The 20,088-nt window shown below is 37.1% G+C and overlaps 1 protein-coding gene and 1 long non-coding RNA gene across 4 annotated transcripts; one reads left to right on the top strand and one right to left on the bottom strand.

Moving 5' to 3' along the window:
- Positions 1–11,740: 11,740 nt before the first annotated feature.
- On the bottom strand, positions 11,741–17,455 carry LOC137716306 (uncharacterized). 3 transcript variants are annotated; one of them, XR_015960755.1, is made up of 7 exons: positions 17,182–17,455; positions 17,048–17,102; positions 15,484–15,585; positions 15,189–15,379; positions 14,051–14,172; positions 13,257–13,390; positions 12,119–13,092 (listed from the first exon to the last, which is right to left on the bottom strand). It is a non-coding gene; the product is annotated as an uncharacterized LOC137716306 (long non-coding RNA). The 3 variants fall into 3 exon arrangements; XR_015960754.1 differs by having other exon boundaries at positions 11,741–13,390; XR_015960756.1 differs by having other exon boundaries at positions 11,741–13,390; positions 15,484–15,582.
- Positions 12,247–13,329, top strand: LOC148697956 (uncharacterized). The gene has a single exon (XM_088691047.1). The coding sequence runs from the start codon at positions 12,247–12,249 to the stop codon at positions 13,327–13,329; it is 1,083 nt and encodes a 360-aa protein (XP_088547173.1).
- Positions 17,456–20,088: the final 2,633 nt, after the last annotated feature.

Genomic DNA, 20,088 nt, shown 5'->3' with positions numbered 1-20,088 from the left:
ATGTTGCTTCTACAAGAGTTTGACATTGAGATTCGGGATAAGAAGGGCGTGGAGAACGTGGTGGCTGACCACCTAAGTCGAATGGTGCATGAGGAAGCATTGCCAATTTTGGAAACATTTCCGGATGAACAACTTCTGTCAGTTGAGGTAAGTACCCCTTGGTATGCCGATTTGGTTAATTTTTTGGTGTCTAAGCAAGTTCCTAACACCTTAAGCAAGGCGCAACGTGATAAATTAAAAAAAGATGCACGTTTTTATGTGTGGGACGACCCTTATTTGTGGAAAATAGGCCCGGATCAGATTGTGCGTCGTTGTGTTCATGAATCTGAATTTAATTCCATTTTGAGTTTTTGCCATACATATGCATGTGGTGGACACTTTGGCACACAACGCACAGCGTTTAAGGTTCTTGAAAGTGGTTTTTATTGGCCTACATTGTTTAGAGATGCTAGGGCTTTTTGCTTAACATGTGATAGATTTCAAAAGACCGGAAGTTTAGGCCAAAGAGACCAGATGCCACAAACCCCAATCCTTGTTGTTGAAATCTTTGATGTTTGGGGTATTGATTTTATGGGTCCGTTCCCTATGTCTTTTGGTTTTACGTACATTTTACTTGCCGTTGATTATGTGTCAAAGTGGGTGGAAGCTAAAGCCACCCGAACTAACGATTCTAGAGTTGTTGCAGATTTTGTAAAATCTAACATTTTCTCTAGATTTGGGATGCCTCGAGTACTCATAAGCGATGGTGGATCTCATTTCTGCAACCGTACCATTGCGGCGTTGCTCAAGAAGTACAACGTGTTGCATAAGGTTTCCACACCTTATCACCCCCAAACTAGTGGCAAGCCGAAGTTTCAAATCGAGAAATCAAGCAAATCCTAGAAAAGACTGTTGGGCCGAATAGAAAGGATTGGAGCTTGCGTTTGGAGGATGCACTGTGGGCCTATCGAACGGCTTACAAAACGCCCATTGGTATGTCCCTATTTCGGCTAGTCTATGGCAAGCCGTGCCATCTACCCGTAGAGCTTGAGCATAAGGCACATTGGGCGGTCAAGACCTTCAATATGGATGTGGACGCGGCGGGAAACCATAGGAAGCTACAATTGAGCGAGCTTGAAGAGATTAGGCATGAAGCGTATGAGAATGCCCGGATTTACAAGGAGAAGACCAAGGCCGTCCATGACAAGATGATTCGAGGCAAAACCTTCTCAATCGGGCAGAAAGTGTTGTTATTCAATTCCCGTCTTCGATTATTCCCTGGTAAGTTACGTTCTAAGTGGGTTGGTCCATTTGTTATCACTAATGTTTTTGTGCATGGTGCAGTCCAAATACAAAGTTTGAAAACTGGACAAAAATTCAAGGTGAATGGCCATAGGATGAAACCCTACTACTAGAACTTTGTTGAGCATGTTGTGGAGGAGATCCCATTGCATGCCGTGGGCTCCAATGGGGAATGAGCATAACGTCGTCTGGCTGCAAGACGTAAAAGAAAGCGCTACGTGGGAGGCAACCCATGCAATCAACAAAGGAAAAAATTGGGAATCGCTCCACACTCAGATTTGCGTCCCTAAACCCTTTCCTTTGTTGCTTACTTTATGTTATGTGTATTGTGTTTAATTGTGTCTAAAACATTGAGGACAATGTTGAGTTTAAGTGTGGGGGGGGGGTAACATTCTGTTTTGAGATATTTTTGCATGAAATTCGTAGGGTATTACCACCTAACATGTCTAAACTTGTTTCCCACTATTTTTAAGTGTTTTTAAGCTTTTTTAGAGTGTGTTGACTTAAAAATCCGAAAATACCATAAAAATTTGAAAAATTGTTTTGAAAAACCCAAAAAGAGTTGTTTTTGTGTGTTTGTTTGTGTCGTAGGTCACCTTCCAACACAATGATGAGGATTTGGTTTTTAAGTGCATGATGGTTAAAAGAAGTTACAAACATGGATGGACGTTTGATATACTCTTTGGTTTATGCTTGTTTGTAGTTATAGTTTACGAATTCACATGTAATCACAAAAGAAAAAATTAGTTTTTGTAGCATGCTTGAAGGAAGGAACTTAAACAAAAGCTACATCCCTTTGAGACTTGAGCCTAAACGTTATTTGGAGAGTTAAAATCTGTGCATTATTGTTTTCTGAAGTCGTTGCATGATCTCATTATTCTTTGCTTGGTTACTACTTAGAAGGCGTTTCATCACTTAGTTCCAAATGCTAGAACTCATGCCCATTTCATTCAAAGCATGTCATTGATTTGCATAACACATATTCAAGATGAAGTTGTGTAGTGACCACCATCAAAGCCAAACAGCCATGTGCCCTTCACTCATTTTGTGTTTAAGTTTAACCCCATTGAGCCGTGTTAGCCCATGTTCTTTGTTAACCCACATTATCCTCACCTAGCCTAGATTAGGACCATCTGTACCCTTGTTCTTGAAGCATAGTAAGCATGAATGAATTCCTTTTGATTAATGTGTTGCAGAAAATAAGTGTGGGGGAAGGATGATGGATGTGAGTTATGTGTCATAGGCACGGCTAGAAAGAAAAAAAAAACAAAAAAAAAAAAGAAAAACAAAAAGAAAAGAAGGAAAAAAAAAAAAAAGAAAAGAAAAAAAAAAGTGAAAAAAAAAGAGTTGAAAAGTATTGTTTGTTGAAGTAAGGGCCCAAAACAATGAATTAGGCCCTAAGAGTTGTTGAATCTCCCCTTTATGTCTAAAAGTTGATTTCTGCATTCTAAGTGAATTCTAAGTCTCAATTTCATTACTTTGCTTGCTATTGCTTAAGGAACTTTTGTTTATCCCTATCTTTCCTTGTTAGCCAACACCCCAAGCCTCGTTACAACCCTTGACTTCTATCTTGAGTGTTCTGCATTTCAATTGTGGAGTTTGAATTTGGTATGAGCATATGGTGTCACTGGTTCTCGCATCTATGTAGTAGCGTTCCATTCATGAGATCATATCTAAACACGGTTAATTACTCCAGAAATTGCTTTCTTTGTTATAACGTATGTGAGTACTAGTCTTTCATGTTTACATCAATCTTCTCACATATAACTAGTGTAGGGTGTGTAGTCAGAAAATCTGAGTGAAAATTTAGTGAATAACTAGTGAGGAATTGAGGGAATTCTCTAAGGCATGTTACTACATTCAAAATGTGTTTTAATTGATTAAATGCGAACTAGTGAACTATGACTATGATTAAGTATGTGCTTGAGGGGAAGGAAGACTAAAAGCTATGTGAGTAATGATCTTTGACATGTCATGTTTTATTGGAAATCCCTGAGGCAACGTTGGAAGGTTTAGGTTATGTTTCGTTTGTTTTGTTTTGTCTTGTTTACTTTAGTTGTTTTGTTTTGCTCGAGGACTAGCAAAAGTTAAGTGTGGGGGAATTTGATAGGAGCATATTCATGCGACTTAATTAGCTTGTTCTCGTGCATTTATGTTGTGTTTACTTAGCTATTTTAGTGTTTAAGGCTACTTTTGTGTATTTTCAGATTATAAGGCCAAAGTGTGCAAGAAGATGCAAATTGGAGTCTTTTGGAGCGAAAGAGGAATGAATGAGTTGAAGATTTGAAGAAACGACGAATTCCTACTCCAACGATGAATTCTTACCAAAACGAGGAATCCTACTCAAACAAGGTTTCCTACTTGAAGTAGGAAAGTTAACCCTAAGTTTCCCGTTTTGGTAAACTTTCCTAAACTTAAACGTCCGTATTTTCTAGCCACTTTGTAGGCCTTGTATACACTTTAGTACACAAGACCAAGGCCCTAGCCCAATTCCCTTCCCTTGCCGTGCAAGGGGGGGGTAGTTTTGTCTCATTTTATGCATTTAAACCCTAAACCCTAATAACCCTAGTTCTACAACCTTGCAGCCGCACCTTAATTCATATTGATTCACCTTTCATTCCATATTCATTCACCCTAATATTCACCCAAAAATCCCATAAGCCGTTCTCTCCCATTTTTCCACCATAAGCCGTGCCCCCCCCCCCCACCCCCCATTTACCATTGACCCTAATAAAATAAAAAATATGGCCGCAGCCACCATACAATATTATTCACCTTTGCCGTGCATTCCAGGATGATTAAACCTAATTTTGACCCTAAGCCGTAGCATATTCACCCTAATTTCATTCCATTCATACACATATTGTTTCACGCAGCCACCATCACCCATTCTATCCAATTCTCTCCCAAAAACCTGTGCATTCCATCACCCAAAAACCATCAGCCACAACCAATTCCAGCCTTCCCCCATCACTGCCGCAGCTATCTCCACCTTCCCAGCCACCTTCCACACCTTCACACACCATCTACCAACCTTGCCGCACCACCCAACCTCCCTAAATCCATCCCTAACCCAGAAAACTATCCAGCAATTCCCTAAACACTCTCTCCCGCAGCAAGGAGAAGAGGAAAGAGGAGCTTCGACGCGCAGAAATTCAAGTGGATTCGTTGTGCGTTCTAGGTGTAATCAATCCTTTGTGCTTTATGTTTAAATTCAATTGTATTTCTCTTTTTGTGAACATGAGAGGCTAAACCCCCTATTTAGCTAGGGGGTGATTCGAAACCATGTTTATGCTTGCAATATGAATTGATTACTTTTGGTTGGAATTTCATGAATGGTGAATTCAATTTGTTTAACTGCTTGATCGATAACTTATTTATGTATGTTGATTGAGAGTGCACGCTTAATTTTCATGCATGAATATGGCGCTAGAATATAAGTGAGTTTCACCTAATAGTTATGAACTTATATTCACAAGTAGTGGAGGTTGCTTATAAACAATCGCGTTAAATGAATTCTTGGCACTAGTTTCATGTTCATCATAGTAACGAATGCCTCGTCAACACTTATAGTTTTCATGATGCTTAATGATCTTTGATTGTATCTTTATTGTGCTTTTCACGTAAAGGACTTTTGGAGAATGTTTTGAATTGCGTTGCGCTAACCCATCCAATTCATTAACTTAAGGAAAACTTGACGGTTAATTTAAGCGGACCTAATTAACCCGGGGTGTTGAGTTTCATAATTGATCGAAAGACCAACTGAAAATCATCTTGTATGCAAGTGTAACATGTGTGGAGAAGAACCTTCTAGCTAGCATTCATCCATATCTTCATCACATTCATATTTACATTCTGTCTTTAAATTACAATCTGTGCATTTAGTTTAATTTCGTCAAACCCTCAATCCCCCTTTACTTTAGTGTCTAATTTAGTTAGAAAGTGTCTTAGTTTGTGTTTATAAGTGTTTTGTATTCTTTGAGTCTTTTGATTTGTTTTAGTGTTTTATTGTTTAGTTTTGCATTCTTTGAGTCTAGTTTAGTGTTTTTAACGTTTGTTTTACGTTTTTGAGTCAGTTTCCAAGTGATTTAGTAATCCCTCCTAATCCCCGGTCTAGAACGATCCCTACTTGCATCTTTACTACAATTGTCAAAAGAGGGTTTTAATTTGTGTGCTTAATTGGTTCGCATCATTGACACCACCTTTTCAGTATGTAATGTGAAGGTAGGAGTTCTAGTTGTTTCATTCTTAAATAGGCCAATATGTGCCAACAAGAAACTCCCTAAAACTTCATCTCTTTGCAGCTTTATTTAGCATAATCCGAGACCGTATCAATCACTAACCTTTCATCTTTGTCACCCATGCAGCCCTCTTAAGTACTTCATTCACCTCTTTATTCTCACATGCTGACTTCTCCCGTAAGAACCAAGTCACACTCTACAATTCTTCCATTTGAAAATTTTCAAACATAAACCAGGTGTACAATTTGGCAATTTGAGCTTCCATTGGGATGCGAAGCCACACAGAATGGGCATAATTTTTTCCATTATGGTCATCAACCACCTCTTTCTAACGCTGTCTCCCAAGAGCTCGATTAAAACAAAGGACAAATTCAATCAAAAAGTGATTTCTATGCACATACTACTTCAAAAAGGAATGAGAATTCTCCATGCGTTGATTGCTCGACATTCCGACAGAAAAAACCTGCTTGCAAAATGCCAGAACTTAATTTTCACGCAAGAAATAAATGTCATCAAGCCAAGATTTATCAACCAATTCAAGTTGTTCTACCAATGCTTTCCACTTTGCCTTAAATTCTTCTTTACGTTCAATATCTCATATACACTCATGCAAATCATTGAAAATGCCCTCAACCTAACCCTTGTTATTGCATTTTTTTATAATATCCATATGCAATACCAAATAAAGATTGTTGGTAGTTTGCTGCCAATCGTCTTTGCTATGACTTTATCTTGATCCTTAATTATGACTTTCGATGAATCAACCGACATAGCTTTAAGGAATTCTTCAAATAACCACTCAAAGTTCTTACTTTTTTCATTTTTCAGGAAAATGCACAACTCAATACTGTGGTGTGACCATGGTTATTAACTTCTAACAAAGGAGCAAACATCATCTTGTACACATTGGTGTTGAACGTGGTGTCAAAAACAATCACATCACCAAAATGGCCATAACCATGTCATGACTTAGCATCCGCCCAAAAGAAATTGCCAAGTGTTCCGGCTTCGTCAATCTCCATCTTGAAATAGAATGGCTCATTTTTCTCTTTCTCATCCTCAAAATTTCTGCATCATACCTGATTAGATGAGCTCGCAATTGCTGTTCAATATTATACATATTCTTGGAGATATAATCAATATTTCCAATCCCTTCACTTTTCAGCTCCAATAAAACCACTTGTTTACTTTTGAAAATATTCATCAGCGCACATTGTTCAATCATCATCTCCTTTGCCTCCGAAACTCGATGATGAGATCTAAATAAATGCGAGGCATTTTCCATAAGGTGGTTGTGTCCTTTGTTGAAAACTTTTACAACAAATTTATCACAACCAATTCTCTTATACAACCAATTATTGCCTTGTGGTCACTTCTAGCATCTCCCCTCCTACCTTTCCGATTGGGTTTGAGATTGGCATCCACCATCTTTTTGCCTTGTTTGCAACAAACAAATTCTTTCCTTACCAAACAATTACCATCATTGCACTTTTTGCTGCTTTGCTACAGAATCCCAAACCCAGATACAAGTAATAATTGTTGGAAAAAATATATCATTCATTCAATGAATAAAACTCCACTTTCAATTTGGGTTTCAACTCATTGTCTACATTCCTTCTTGCACCAAATTGATCTCTTGCATCTACATCCTCTCCTTCCTTGATAATTTCATCTATTTTTAACTCATCCCCCATCAAATTACAATTTAATAACTACCTGCTACAAATCTTTAAATTATCAAAACTTAGCACAAGTTTTAAGCGTATACATCTAAAATCGAATTTCAAGATTTTAACGAAGTCTAGTGGTAACCCCCAAGCATTATGCATTCAAAAATCCATAATTACAAATATCTTACACATGTACTCGAAGTTGGTTTCCAGACTAAAAAATGGAATGGAAATGTAAGGGAAATGTACATCCCGCAACACTTCAACCAAATGATTAAACCAACTGCTGCCAAGACGAATGCAACGGTGACAGAGCTCTAACCACATGGTTTCTTAACACAACATCTTTGCAGATGTGGGATTTGGATGAACTAACACCACAAAACATGCCTTCATAATCTAGGTTTCTTCAAAGGTTGTGGACGAACCATGCTTGTCAACTCCAGTCTAAACTGATCTTCAATCCACCTAAAATTGAGCACTCACACACTTCCCCAGCTCCCTCTCTACCTATATGCTCACAAATACAACCCTCAGCTATCCTTCTCTCCAACAAAAAAATAGCTAGTGAACCCAATAAATAATTAAAGGTATAAGATCACTGGATCACAATCGAAACGAAGCTTCAATTTACCTCATTCAACTCCTCACACCAACCCTCTCTATCTCTTTTTCCTTTTCTAAGCCGCAAATAAACTCTCAATTCTCCCTCCCTCTTCGACAAAAACATACCCAATGAACAAAAAAAAAAAGGTATGAATTACACCGTATCACAAAAACCTGGTTCTACACGTGAACTGGTCAGCTCACAACTGTGAATTCTCGTCTGCATGCAAAGTGAGCACCATAGAAATGCCCAATAAGAGTATTGTTAAAAAAAGAGGCGAAGAGAAAGCATTAATACACTCTTCAATCAATCAAGAATACACAAAGGGCGTGTTTACGTAAGGGGAATGGAGTGAGAGGAATGGGAATTGCATTCCTTCCAAGTGATTCATGTGTTTACTAACACTTAGGGAAATGAAATTGTATGTGGGGTCCACCAAAAATAGGGAATCAGATCCCTGATTTGCTTGGAATCAGATTACCAACGAATAGGTGGTATTTGGATTCCATAAGAAAGCCCTTAACCCATAATCAATTTTTTCTACCCAATATACCCTTATCTCTTTCCCTCGTCTCCAGTAACACAACACCTTCAGGTTTTAGATTCCAGTCGAAACATCAACGTCAACACCCATTAAACCATTGGATTAATTCTCATCACCTACCATCACAAGGCACTATTCACCCTTTTGCTTCTCTAAGCTACTTTGCTACGTACAAATGCCAAGTCTCACTTCACAGCCCTCCAATCACAGCTCTGGCAAATGGGTTTTCTCCCCTCAGAGAATTTTTGATAGGAGCATATTTATGATACTTTGTCATCTTATTTCTTTGCATTTACTTAGTTAATTTCCATTTATTATAATGATTTAGTTTATTTTCGCATTATTGTAGGTTCAATTGGTGAAGATGACAATAAATGGACAAAAGAAGCAATTTGGAGCAGTTTTGGATTTGGAGTGGATAGCATGCATGGAGAACAAGTGGGATGGACGTTTTTGAGGTTTAAAAGGTGTTTAACATGTGTTAAACATGTGCTTAAGATCTAGAGAAATCAGAATTGAAGCTTGGAAGACAAGGAAAAACATTATCTTATCCAACCTTATCTAACCTTATCCAATCTTATCCTATCTTATCCAGTTTTATTTTCTCGTATCCCATATTATCCAAACATTATCCTATTTAATCCAACATTATCTAAACTTATCTCCAGCTGCAAAATGAGTCCTTATCCTATTCTAAATCCTTCTCATCTGAATTTAGGAGTACTAATCCATCTAAACACATCAATCATTTTCCTCCTTGGTTTTAGTCGCACCCTTGCCTTATAAATTGTATTGTGCCGCAACATTTAGGGGGGGGGGGGGCGCAGGTTATAGGAGCATTCAAAGAAGAAATCAAGTGTGTTGTGACCTGCAATTAGGAAAAGGAGAGCTTGTGTCGTGCAGAGATACACCCAAGTCTTGTGCTGCAAATTGCAATCAAGCCTTAGAGATTTCCAAAGTTCTTTCTATCCTTTCTTAGTTTCAATGGTTATTTTATATTGCTTTTCAAATACAATGAACATGAGTGGCTAAGTTCATTTTAGTAAGAGGTGAATTCGAAGCCATGGACATATGTTCTATATGAATTGATTTCCTCCAGTTATTGTTTCATAAAGCATGAATGCGATTTACTTATCTATTTTATAAAGAACTTATTCTTGTATGTTTTTTAAGGAGGCCTACTTAGTATGCATGCAGGGATTTGATTCTAGAGTATAAGGGAATTTTACCTAATTGTTATGAACTTATATTCACAAGTAGTAAAAGTCACTAGTCATGATTGTGTTAAGTAAATTCCTGGCAGGAGTATCATGCTTTTCATAGTTATGAATGACTTGTCAATACTTATGATTTTCATAGAACTGAATGATCTTTGATATGCATCTCTATCATGTTGTTCATATAGGGAACTTGATAAGAATAATTTGATTGCGTCGCTGAGTCCAATTCAATGAAATTAGGAAAATCTGAGAGTTAATTAGTGCTGTTCACGATTAATTTAGGGCATTGTTATTCATGGTTTATAGGAATAATAACTGGAAATCAATTTGTAAGCATATGTTTCATGTGTGGAGAATAATCTTCTAGCTAGCCTTTCACTTATATCTAGTACAAGACTTAATTTGTTTGTTGCAATTTACTTTATTTTTGTTAAAATTCGTCCAAAAATCCCCCTCAGTTCTTATTTTGTGTTTGTCTAGTTTAGTTTTTAGTTTTTAAGTTTAATTTGTGTTGATTAGCATCCCTCCTAATCCCCGGCTTAGAACGATCCCTACTTAATCATACTACGATTGCATAATTTATAGGGTTTAATTTATGTGTTAGTCTCTACCACTTCAATTTTCAACTCTTAACTCCAATCTTGTAAGGTCCACCATCCCATATTTGTTACCCTTTGAACCGTTGAATCGGTTTTAAATCTGTTTTGTACAAGGGTATTTTAGTAATCAAACTAGTTTTGATTCCAATTCATGTGAATTGGTAAATAGCTAATATAGAATATGTATCATTTGCACTCCGATTCCATACAGTTTTAGTAAACAATTTCAATAGGAATCTGATTTTAATTTTACCTCATTCCAATTCCTCCTCAATTTAATTTCTCTCAAACGGATTAGTAAACGTGCTAAAAGATTCTTTGGGACTTTGGGAGAGCGAACAAGCACGGGAAACCAGAAAAAGCAATCACAATGTTGTCGTCATCACATGCAAGAAAGGAGAAGTCCCACCAAATGTCACGTTTAAGTTTTGTGGGCTAGGTTTGATATTTTGGCACAATTCAGCCTTTCATGCCCCAAATAATCAATGAGACCAACGCCAATGTTAGGGCACAAATAATTCATTAAAAGTCCAACTGCGTGTGGAAGCCCAACCAGCACATATTTGTAGCAAACTGAACTCACACTAATGCGAAAATTGCAAGATGAAAGGTCAATTAAAAGAACCTATGCAAATCCACAGTCATGCCACGCTAAAATATATAATAATTCATAACTCAAGCATTCGGAAAAAAAATCATGCTAAATTTGTGCCACGCTGACAAAGCTGGTGAAACAAGCTTTTCTTCACCCGACATGTTTAACTGGATCCAAACCTCATGAGATTAAAGTTGTGGGCTTACTCCCAAGCAGCCCAAAAACCTTCACAAGCTTATATTTCTCATAAGCTTGGTAGACTTTTGTAGCAGTCCACACCATGAATTACTCAACCAAGTCATAGTTTTTTTATGTTATTCATTTATCTGTATTTGGTGCCATTATTTCACTGGAATATCTCTTTAAGGCACTTGTTTTCTTTCAAGGTGTTTTAGGACCTGGTGCGAAAACTTTACTAAGGAAAATTAAGGTGTCTCAAGGCCCACAAAGTCTTGCCTAATGATGGTAAAATGATGTCACCTCTATGTATATTGCCAAGTACTATCCATTTGCTTTCCCTCTTTAGTTATCTTGAACCTTAAGAAGGGCTTATTTCAACCACAATCTAATCCGTGACTTGACTTATAAATAAAATCATTGTACAAAGGTTGGGATGAGGATCTTCTCTGGATTCTCTTTGTGAGAATTATGAAGATCACTTCATTGTGTCCATTTATTATACATTGTGTAATCAGCTTTCGTAAAGTGTTATTTGTGTTCAATTTTAAATAAAAAAATTTAAAATGATTTCTGACAGCTGAATGATGAATGAATGGACACGATAAAGTGATTCTGCAATCCTCACAAAGAAGATCCGGATAGAATACCAAGTTGCGGCACTTGATTCACTTTTCTGACTGTTACGCACAATAATAATTATTATTTAAGAACAAGTAAATATTTCTTCAAGAAAAACAAAAGCTACTTCTACCCAAAAAATTGAAATAAAACAAACACTCGTAAATATTAGAAAAGACAAATACTTGGATGAGGGAGGGTTGATTAGAAAGAAACAAAATTATGCTCACAATTCTGTTTAGAAGACTCCTATTTGACCCCTAACTGACGATAGGAAGAGACAAGAACCAAGAATAAATATGTTATTTGATATTAATTCTGTTGCTAAATTAATGTTTAAAAACCATGACAAGTGGCCCAGTGGACAAGTGCGAACATCAGCTTCCTAAAGAAAAAATGAGAGGTCCTGAGTTTGATACTTTGTAAGCTATGAATCTGCTTGATAATAGCCACTGAGGGGGAAATTTCCAACAAGTCTTCTCCGGGCCTGGAAGAGGTGGATAACCGTGGTTCGCCGCCAGTTGTCCTCCTTTCAAAACAAGAAAAGAATGTTTGAAGATTAGTTTGGAAGATGGAAATCAATCCTTGTTTATAAATATAACCCAGTCAGTCGGGCTTTCCTTCAATTCGGGAGTGAATCTCTACACTCAATTCCAAATTAATCTCTCTCTCTCTCTGAAATTGAACGGAAATGGAAATCCCAGATGATTTCTGCTCCCATGTCAGTGCACCTGCTACCCCTGGAAGATATTGCAGCTCTGCCAATAACAACGTCTTCTTCTTTAGTGTCCCAACTAGTCCTAGGAGAAGGACCATATCATCAACTTATGACGACTACCCAACACCACCCATGACACCATATCATGATGCCAATTCCAAACTCGGAGACTTTGAATTCGACACCAGTAACAGTTTCAATCTTGGTTCGGTTGATAATTTGACTAGCCAGCAGGTGAAAGACTTGTTTGATCGCAAGCAGCACGAACAAAGGCAGACCATGGCATTTGCTGATGACCTTTTCTGCGAGGGAAAAGTTATGCCGCTTGCACCTCCACTCAAACTTCCACCCCGTCTTGGTCAGAATAGATATACCAACCAAAGCCCGACCCCATCTACCCCAAGGTCACCGAGTTCAGGGATCAAAATGCGGGTTTTGCATAGGAGGTTGTGGAATGATGATTTTGATCCGTTCATGGTGGCGCTGCAGCATGTCAGGGAGGAGGAAAAGAGAGGGATAGCTGAGACAGAGGCTCGTGACATATCTGACTTGAATGACCAACAGAATAAACAAACTGGCCTGCAAACACCAATTCACTCACCTTCTGTGAACTCCCCAAGTCTGCTACAAAGTCCAACTAGGCTGGCTCTTCCCAGAGGACTGGAGTTTGCAAGACAAGTTAGACTCATCGGAATGGAATTGGATCATTCTGAGAGACCCAGTCGCCCCAAATTGGAGATGGAGATGCCTAAGAATAACATTGCTCAAGAAAGTGGGGGGCCTTGTAAAAAGCAAACCAAGGGGCAGAAAATCAGAAGGCTTTTATTGAGTGCGTCGTTTGGGAAACCAGATGATGAAGACAAAAAGAGGAAAGATCAAACTTCTGAAATATTGAAAAAGCCAACATTTCTAAGGAGACTAAGCTTTAAGTCAGGAAGATCAACCAGCTGCAAAGCCGAGAAGAGGATATCTAACCAACTCACCAAGACAACGCTAGTACAATTCAGGCCAAGGCTCTTGCTCTGTATGGGTTACAGGGCAAGGTATCCAGGGTGAACCATCCAGTGTTGTAGCAAAAAAATATTTTCTACTTCAAGCTCCTGCATTCTGTCTTCAACTGCCAAAGGAGAAAAAAAGAAGTTATTATTGTCGTTTATATAATGAAGTAAACTGTAGAACCATATTAATGAAACTAATCTTTCAACACATCAAACAGATTAAAAAAAATAAAAAATAAAAAAAATAAATAAAAAAAAAGACTTGCTTGTAAATGAAAAGTCGTTTGTGCTTTTCAGATAACTGAAAGTGCTTCTAGTGAAAATGTTCTTGAACCCAATCCTTAGTAAAAATCCAAATGGATCCTCGAAAAGCACTATAAGTGCTTCTTGCAAAAAGCATATATCTGGTGCTTCTTCCAAAAAGCGCTTAAAGTGCTTGTGGAACTCAAAATCAATTTCACCAAAAACGCTTCTAGTCATTTTAAAAGCACTTCCGAACAAGCTCAATCTATTGACCAATCTTTAGAAGGAACTACAGAAAATTTTGAGGTGAAATTCAGTTTGGCTTCTTTAATAATTATTTGATGTATCTTCACAGTCAATATTTACATTATTTCTTTTATACATACTTCTAAACTTTGCAGCATCAAAGTAACTTCTATATATAGCTGAAGCTCTTTCATTTTTCAGCTTCTTAATAACCTTATTCCAGGCTAAATGGAGGCTATAAAACAAACCCTAAGCATTGGCAGTTAATACCTCTCCCATCCCAAGATTACCTGCAAAACACTGCGGTCCATCCTTCATTACTATCACAAATGATACCAGCAGCACTGATATGACCCTCACCTCTTCTGCAGTCACCGACATTGAGTTTATTGAATGAGTCAGAGTGGGACTCCTGCACAAAGAAAATTTGAAATATTGAAGGCTTAGTAGTAAGAGAAGAATTAGTTATAACACCCATTCGATAGAATAAGCATAAAGCAGGTATAACATAACGAGGATCAGCAGGCATACTGAAATTAGGATAAAATATACCATGCTTTTTCATTTCCAACATTATCAGCATGCAAAACTGAGATAAACTCTTCATTATATAACAGTTCCAGACTTCAGAATAGATGTAATGTGTAACTGCAGAAGGTCCATAAATTCCAATGTAACTATCCAAGGACACATCCAAAATTGCCAGCTAAAGTAACTTCTGGATTCTTAAGCCTAACAATATCCTAGGTCTTTCCAGTGCATCACCGAATACAAGATTCGGGGCATCACATTTCTCCCCTCCTTGTGCCGAGAGGGCAGTGCTCTTTCATTCATTGTCAAGCAATCATCATCATGACCATGGGCAGTGAATCTATATGGGCAATGGGGTGGGTTGGAATTGGATACCATCAGTAACGGCCCAAAGCCTCATCCAAAAGCGTTACCTGAAGTTAACTTTGTAGTTAAGAGTCCAGAAGTTGACAGTGCATTACTTATCTACGACAGATCTTGGCAGCGCATTCCTAATGTAAAATTCAGAGTATGACAATTGGAGTTGCACAAAAGCAAATCTTCTTGAGCTCATTATATATAACCAGGTACAATTTTTCTGGAAAACTTTAATATGTACACAATTGAAAAAAAAAAAAAATACTTAGGCTGACACCCCCGATCCTTGAAAATATTTCTCATTTCAAAACACTTCTTCCCATATAATTGTGCACATTAAATAAATTTCTTTGTAGAGAAAAGGTATTCAATTCATTACGTTATATGTTAAATGGCCGGATTCATTTTATGTGCTCAAGGTAATTTTCCATTTTAGAATTTGGACTTGGATATTTGAACTCAATCTAAAGACTCCCAATGATATAATTACTTCGTGTGTTATTCATTCATCTTTCAGTGCAATTACCTCATAGCAGTTACCTTTTGTCCTTCTCTCTTCATGGAAAAACCAGTTTATGCTTCAATTCCCTTCGGTTTGCATTTCCAATGTACCAGCAGTGACACTCCTCCAGAAAACCCCGCGGAAAACTGTAGGGAAAGAAACCACACTGTCCATTTTGCCACAACAGTGACTACTTCTCGATCTTCAGGATCAAATGACCGTCCACCCTCTGAAAAGCAGCCAATGCAAGGCATGAGCCAACTTACTCTGAGTCAATTTGTTGCAGCATCCAGAAGAACTCAAGTCAATGCAGATCGGTCACGAACGATTCACCTTCAAAAGAATGAGAATAGCCTTCTTTGGTTTATGCAGCCATCTTTTTCTCCGGGTAATTTCAGTCGAATTGCATTTTTCAGAGATGTCACTTTTCAACTTCTTTGTCAGTCAGATAATTTATTTATTATTATTATTTTTTGTAGATGAAATAAAAACCAAGCAAATTCAGATTAAGTACCAATTTTGTTTTTGAAGTGAATTAAATACCGACTCTAATATAGGTGTTAAGGGAATATACCGATTTTAAGGAAAACTATCAAGCCCAACCCATTCTATTTGGATTAATCCACAATTTTCTTAATACTCATTACTCACTAATTTTAAAATATGATGAATGAAAGTAATACTCATTAGTTTCAAAACAAAAACTAGAATCCAAGAAGTACAACAAACAACCCCTTAAAAACTTGGAAACCAATTAACTTTATGTGTATGTATATTTTTTTTAATTTTTTAGAAAGCAAGATCCATGGGACTATGTTTAATAACGTTCAATGACTTCGTTCATTTTGCAGCTTCTGAGGTTTCTCAGTATTGTTCTTATGATCCCTCATCTCATAACCAGCTCAGAGATCCTATCAATCTCAATACAATTGAGTTTAGAGGCAATAAGGAATTTGCTCGTACACCGGTAAGCGTATCTTATCCTGACTCAAACTTCTCCTTCTTCACTTGGAATGAACCTCATCTTTACATGGAAAGATCAAACTTGTCTGAACTACGAAGCTACAAAGGGAGCAATCCTAGTGTAAATCTCCTAGCTCCTCAGCAAGATAAAAAAGTGGGTTGCAATCCAAGCCCAACTGACGGAATAGGGACAAAAAGGAATTTGAACAAGAGCAAATACGCTCACTACATATGTCCTAAATGCCCCTGTGAATTTGTATTTTCTGAAAACCTGGATGCTCATATGTCAGAGCACCAGAGGATAGAAGATCAAACTAATAGGATGAGAAGCTTGGACTCTGCATCTAGGTTGATCGGCTCTGAATGCCCCTTGGTTCATTCACAATTCATCTGGAATCTAGAACATTTAACTGGGCAGAAACTGGAAGCATCTTACCCAAATTCAGATAACAATGGCTTCGAGTGAGGATCGAGAAAAAAAAGATATGGCTTGTGAGCAAGCAACAACGCTTACTAGCAGTGCCGAAATAAAGGGCAGCCCTTCAACTAAGTTGGATATAAAGGCGGAGGCTATTTCTTCTATCATCAAAAGCATCAAGTAGGCATTTGACTTGGTAGTTGGTAGTTGCCCCTGCAAGTATCTAGAGAGATACCTGCCATTTTCGATGTTTTATTTTTGGAATTCTTAAACCATGTTTTAATTTTCCGTGAAGTTTGATGACTGGATTGTTTGTTTCTATTATGTTTTGAACTTTTTATTCTCATCCATCCTGAATTCGATTTCAGTACGAGATTTTCTCGGAGACATTTCATCAAACACATGGCGTGCCACACCAATATCTAATTTGAACAACTACAACAAGAATACTGCTAAATTGTGATTACAAATTCAGAAGCTCGTAACCACAAATCAATAATAGTATTAGTAGTATACCTCAGTGAAGATCACGTCCTCCATTGTTGCGTAGAAGAAGCTCCGCTCCAAACACCTATTGAGAGCAAAAGTAAAGTTAAAAAGATGAGTACTGAAGAGAAAGAGAAGACCATTAAAGGAAGCAACATCTATACCTTTTGATTGTCAAATATGAAATCCAAACACCAGATATCATGAGTTGCGCCAAGCAGTTGGATCAGTCACCAAAACATTTCCATGCAGCACAAAATTGAAAATTCCATAGAGTTGTTAAAGTACTGCAAGTGATACTTCACATGATGGGGCACATTCGTCGTTTCAAGTGTACGGTGCCTTAACTTGCCAATTTCACACCCGATCCGTGAATCTAACTCGAATCAACACGGAAATAATGTGTTTCAGGTTAAAGAATAAGTGGTTGGGTGTGTTGTCTGGTCAACCCTTAAATATTCCTTAAATAACGGATTAATTCAGGTTTAGCCGTGAGTAACCTGTTAAATTAAAAGTCACTATTTACTTTATCTCCAAATTCCGATTTCCTTGCTCTAATGCATTTCTATCTACGAGCATTACAAGAATATGTCAAAAGAATAATTCATATGTGTCACAAGAATGAAAGTCAATGCAAATTCAACATTTACCCTTCTTGGAGGATTTTGGTCATTTTACATTTATGAGGACACAATTAAAGAGGAAATTAGGGACGTGTTACATCATTAAACATTTGATATTTTGTAGTAATATACAGCAGAACTTTGATAATTTAATACCCGATGAATAAATGACTCGGTTATATAATATTTTTGATAGGTTTTGACTTGGAGATAATGTGCTAATTTAATAATTCGCTATATTATATAAAATTCTTACAGATCCAACATAATATATAAAATAATAATTTTCTGATTTCTTTACACCTTTGAGATCAAATGCCAATGTTGTACGTTTGATGTGTTGTGTTACTATAGCTTTTGATTATTTAAATAAAGTTTTTGCTTGGTTAAATGCTCATAAAATGAAATAATGTATTACGTTGAACAATGTATAATCTATTTCTAGAATAATAGGTAGATTCATGAAGTTTTTTCTTTTTTTCCTACCGTAGATTCATGAAGTTTACTTGGTTAAACAAACATATAGGATTATTAGTTCGTAAAACGAGAAACTAAATACAATATACAATATTTAAGAAATAAGGAATAATTTGGTAAATTAATCATTTATTAAATAACTGTTAAATTATTACCCTAGATTAATAGATTTTCCTTGGTCCCAAGGCTATTAGTTTCTTGAGGTTTGTTTTGAAAGTAACATCTATGCACGTAGATATAAACTTGTAGTGCTTAACGGAGTTATTATAGTCTTATTGTTGAATAAAACTGAACTTACGAATTCAAATGTTAATATTTAGTAATTTCGTATGAAATTTTTTATTTGATAAGAGATTTACTACTTGTTTGGAAGTGCTTTTAAAATGACAGAAAACACTTTTGGTGAAAGTGTATTTGGATTCCAAAAGCACTTAAAGTGCACCTTGTATGAAGCATTTTAAGTGCTTTTTCAGAATTCCTTTGCACTTTTACTAAGGATTGGGTCCAAAAGCACTCTCATAAAAAACGCTTTCAGTTATTTCAAAAGTACTTCCAAACGAGCCCTTATTTAGCAAAATAAGGGAAAACAAAACAAAACAGGGATAAGGTCTAATAAAGCATATATTGTTCTTAATGGGTATAAATGGGTCAAGTCGAGTCAGGTAACCTGTTAAGATAATTAGGGTGTGACAACAGATCCATTAGAATAATGGGTTTGACGCGACTACGACAAACATGAGAATATCTTAACATATGGTACCGAACGAGAATATTTATAAAGTGAAATTACTGGCGGCCATAATAGTATGGTATCGAATTTGCCATTAACAAGAGTTGAACTTAAGACCTCTTACTTATAAGTAGAGAAATATCTTAAATTGTAGTACTACATTATATGACTTTTAGTGCATGCACAAATGGGTTAAAATACTTGTAAGAGTACAAGCTAATTGTAGTATAATCGCTCGTGTAAGGTTATTCTCTACAAGGATTGAATAAATAATTGTAATTAAACTAACCCTTAATTAATAATTTAAAAACAGGTTTTAGCAAAGATTTGAGATTCTGAAATTTAAAGACTAAAATTTGTAGTAAACTAATCTGAAAGTTGGGGAAAAACAATAGCAAAGCAAGAAAAACGTTTTTGGAATAAAACAATTATGGGAAAGACTAGGGTTTAGTCGTCAACATTAACAATTACTTATGAATTTCAACATATATGCTTTGAAGGTTAGGTTTTCCTAATACATATGTTTCTCGTGATGTTCAAGTGAAAACGTATATCTAACATGCAATATGTCTGTGATGTTCAGGTCAAATATAAACATGCAAGACTCTAGGGGTGGGCACTGGTCAGGCTGGGCCCAAAATTGAAGGGACCAGACCTAGCCTATTTGTAAATAACACAGGGTGGGGTGGAGCGGGTTTTGGATTGTTCAAAATGAGATCCAGACCTACCCCGACCTTTTTCAAATGGATCAGTTCCCACGGGTACCCACGAGTCCTACAGTAGCGAGGGTAACCAAAGAACAACAAAGAGGTTGCTCATGGAGACCGATTAACCCTCGACGACTCGATGGCGCTCCTGGTGACAACTCAACGGCGCTGCTAGTTGATAACAAGTAGCTCGACTGCTACAACCACTACAACACCACCTAGTCACCGACGGCTACGTCTGCAACGGCATCAGATTCCCGGCCTTGTCTTTGGCTCCTTGTCCCACATCAACCACCTTCCCTGAGTTTAGCTGCACTGATTGGACCAATCGTAAGTCGTAACCTTTAAAATTCAAATCAAGATAAAACCCTAAACCCTAATTACATTTATGCAAAGAAGAAGATTATGTCATAGAATTTACCTTGGTGGAGGACTCGAGGGGAAGAATGCCGGTGGTGGTTTTAGAAGGCGAATGATTTTCTCGATCAGGATGCAGTTGAGAGTTGGGATAAAACGCCTTGCCATTGGGTCTCT

Source organism: Pyrus communis, chromosome 3 (genome assembly GCF_041283825.1).
Source record: "Pyrus communis isolate YQ-2024b chromosome 3, ASM4128382v1, whole genome shotgun sequence".
Classification (NCBI taxonomy): domain Eukaryota; kingdom Viridiplantae; phylum Streptophyta; class Magnoliopsida; order Rosales; family Rosaceae; genus Pyrus; species Pyrus communis.
This window is presented reverse-complemented; position numbering and strand designations above follow the sequence as displayed.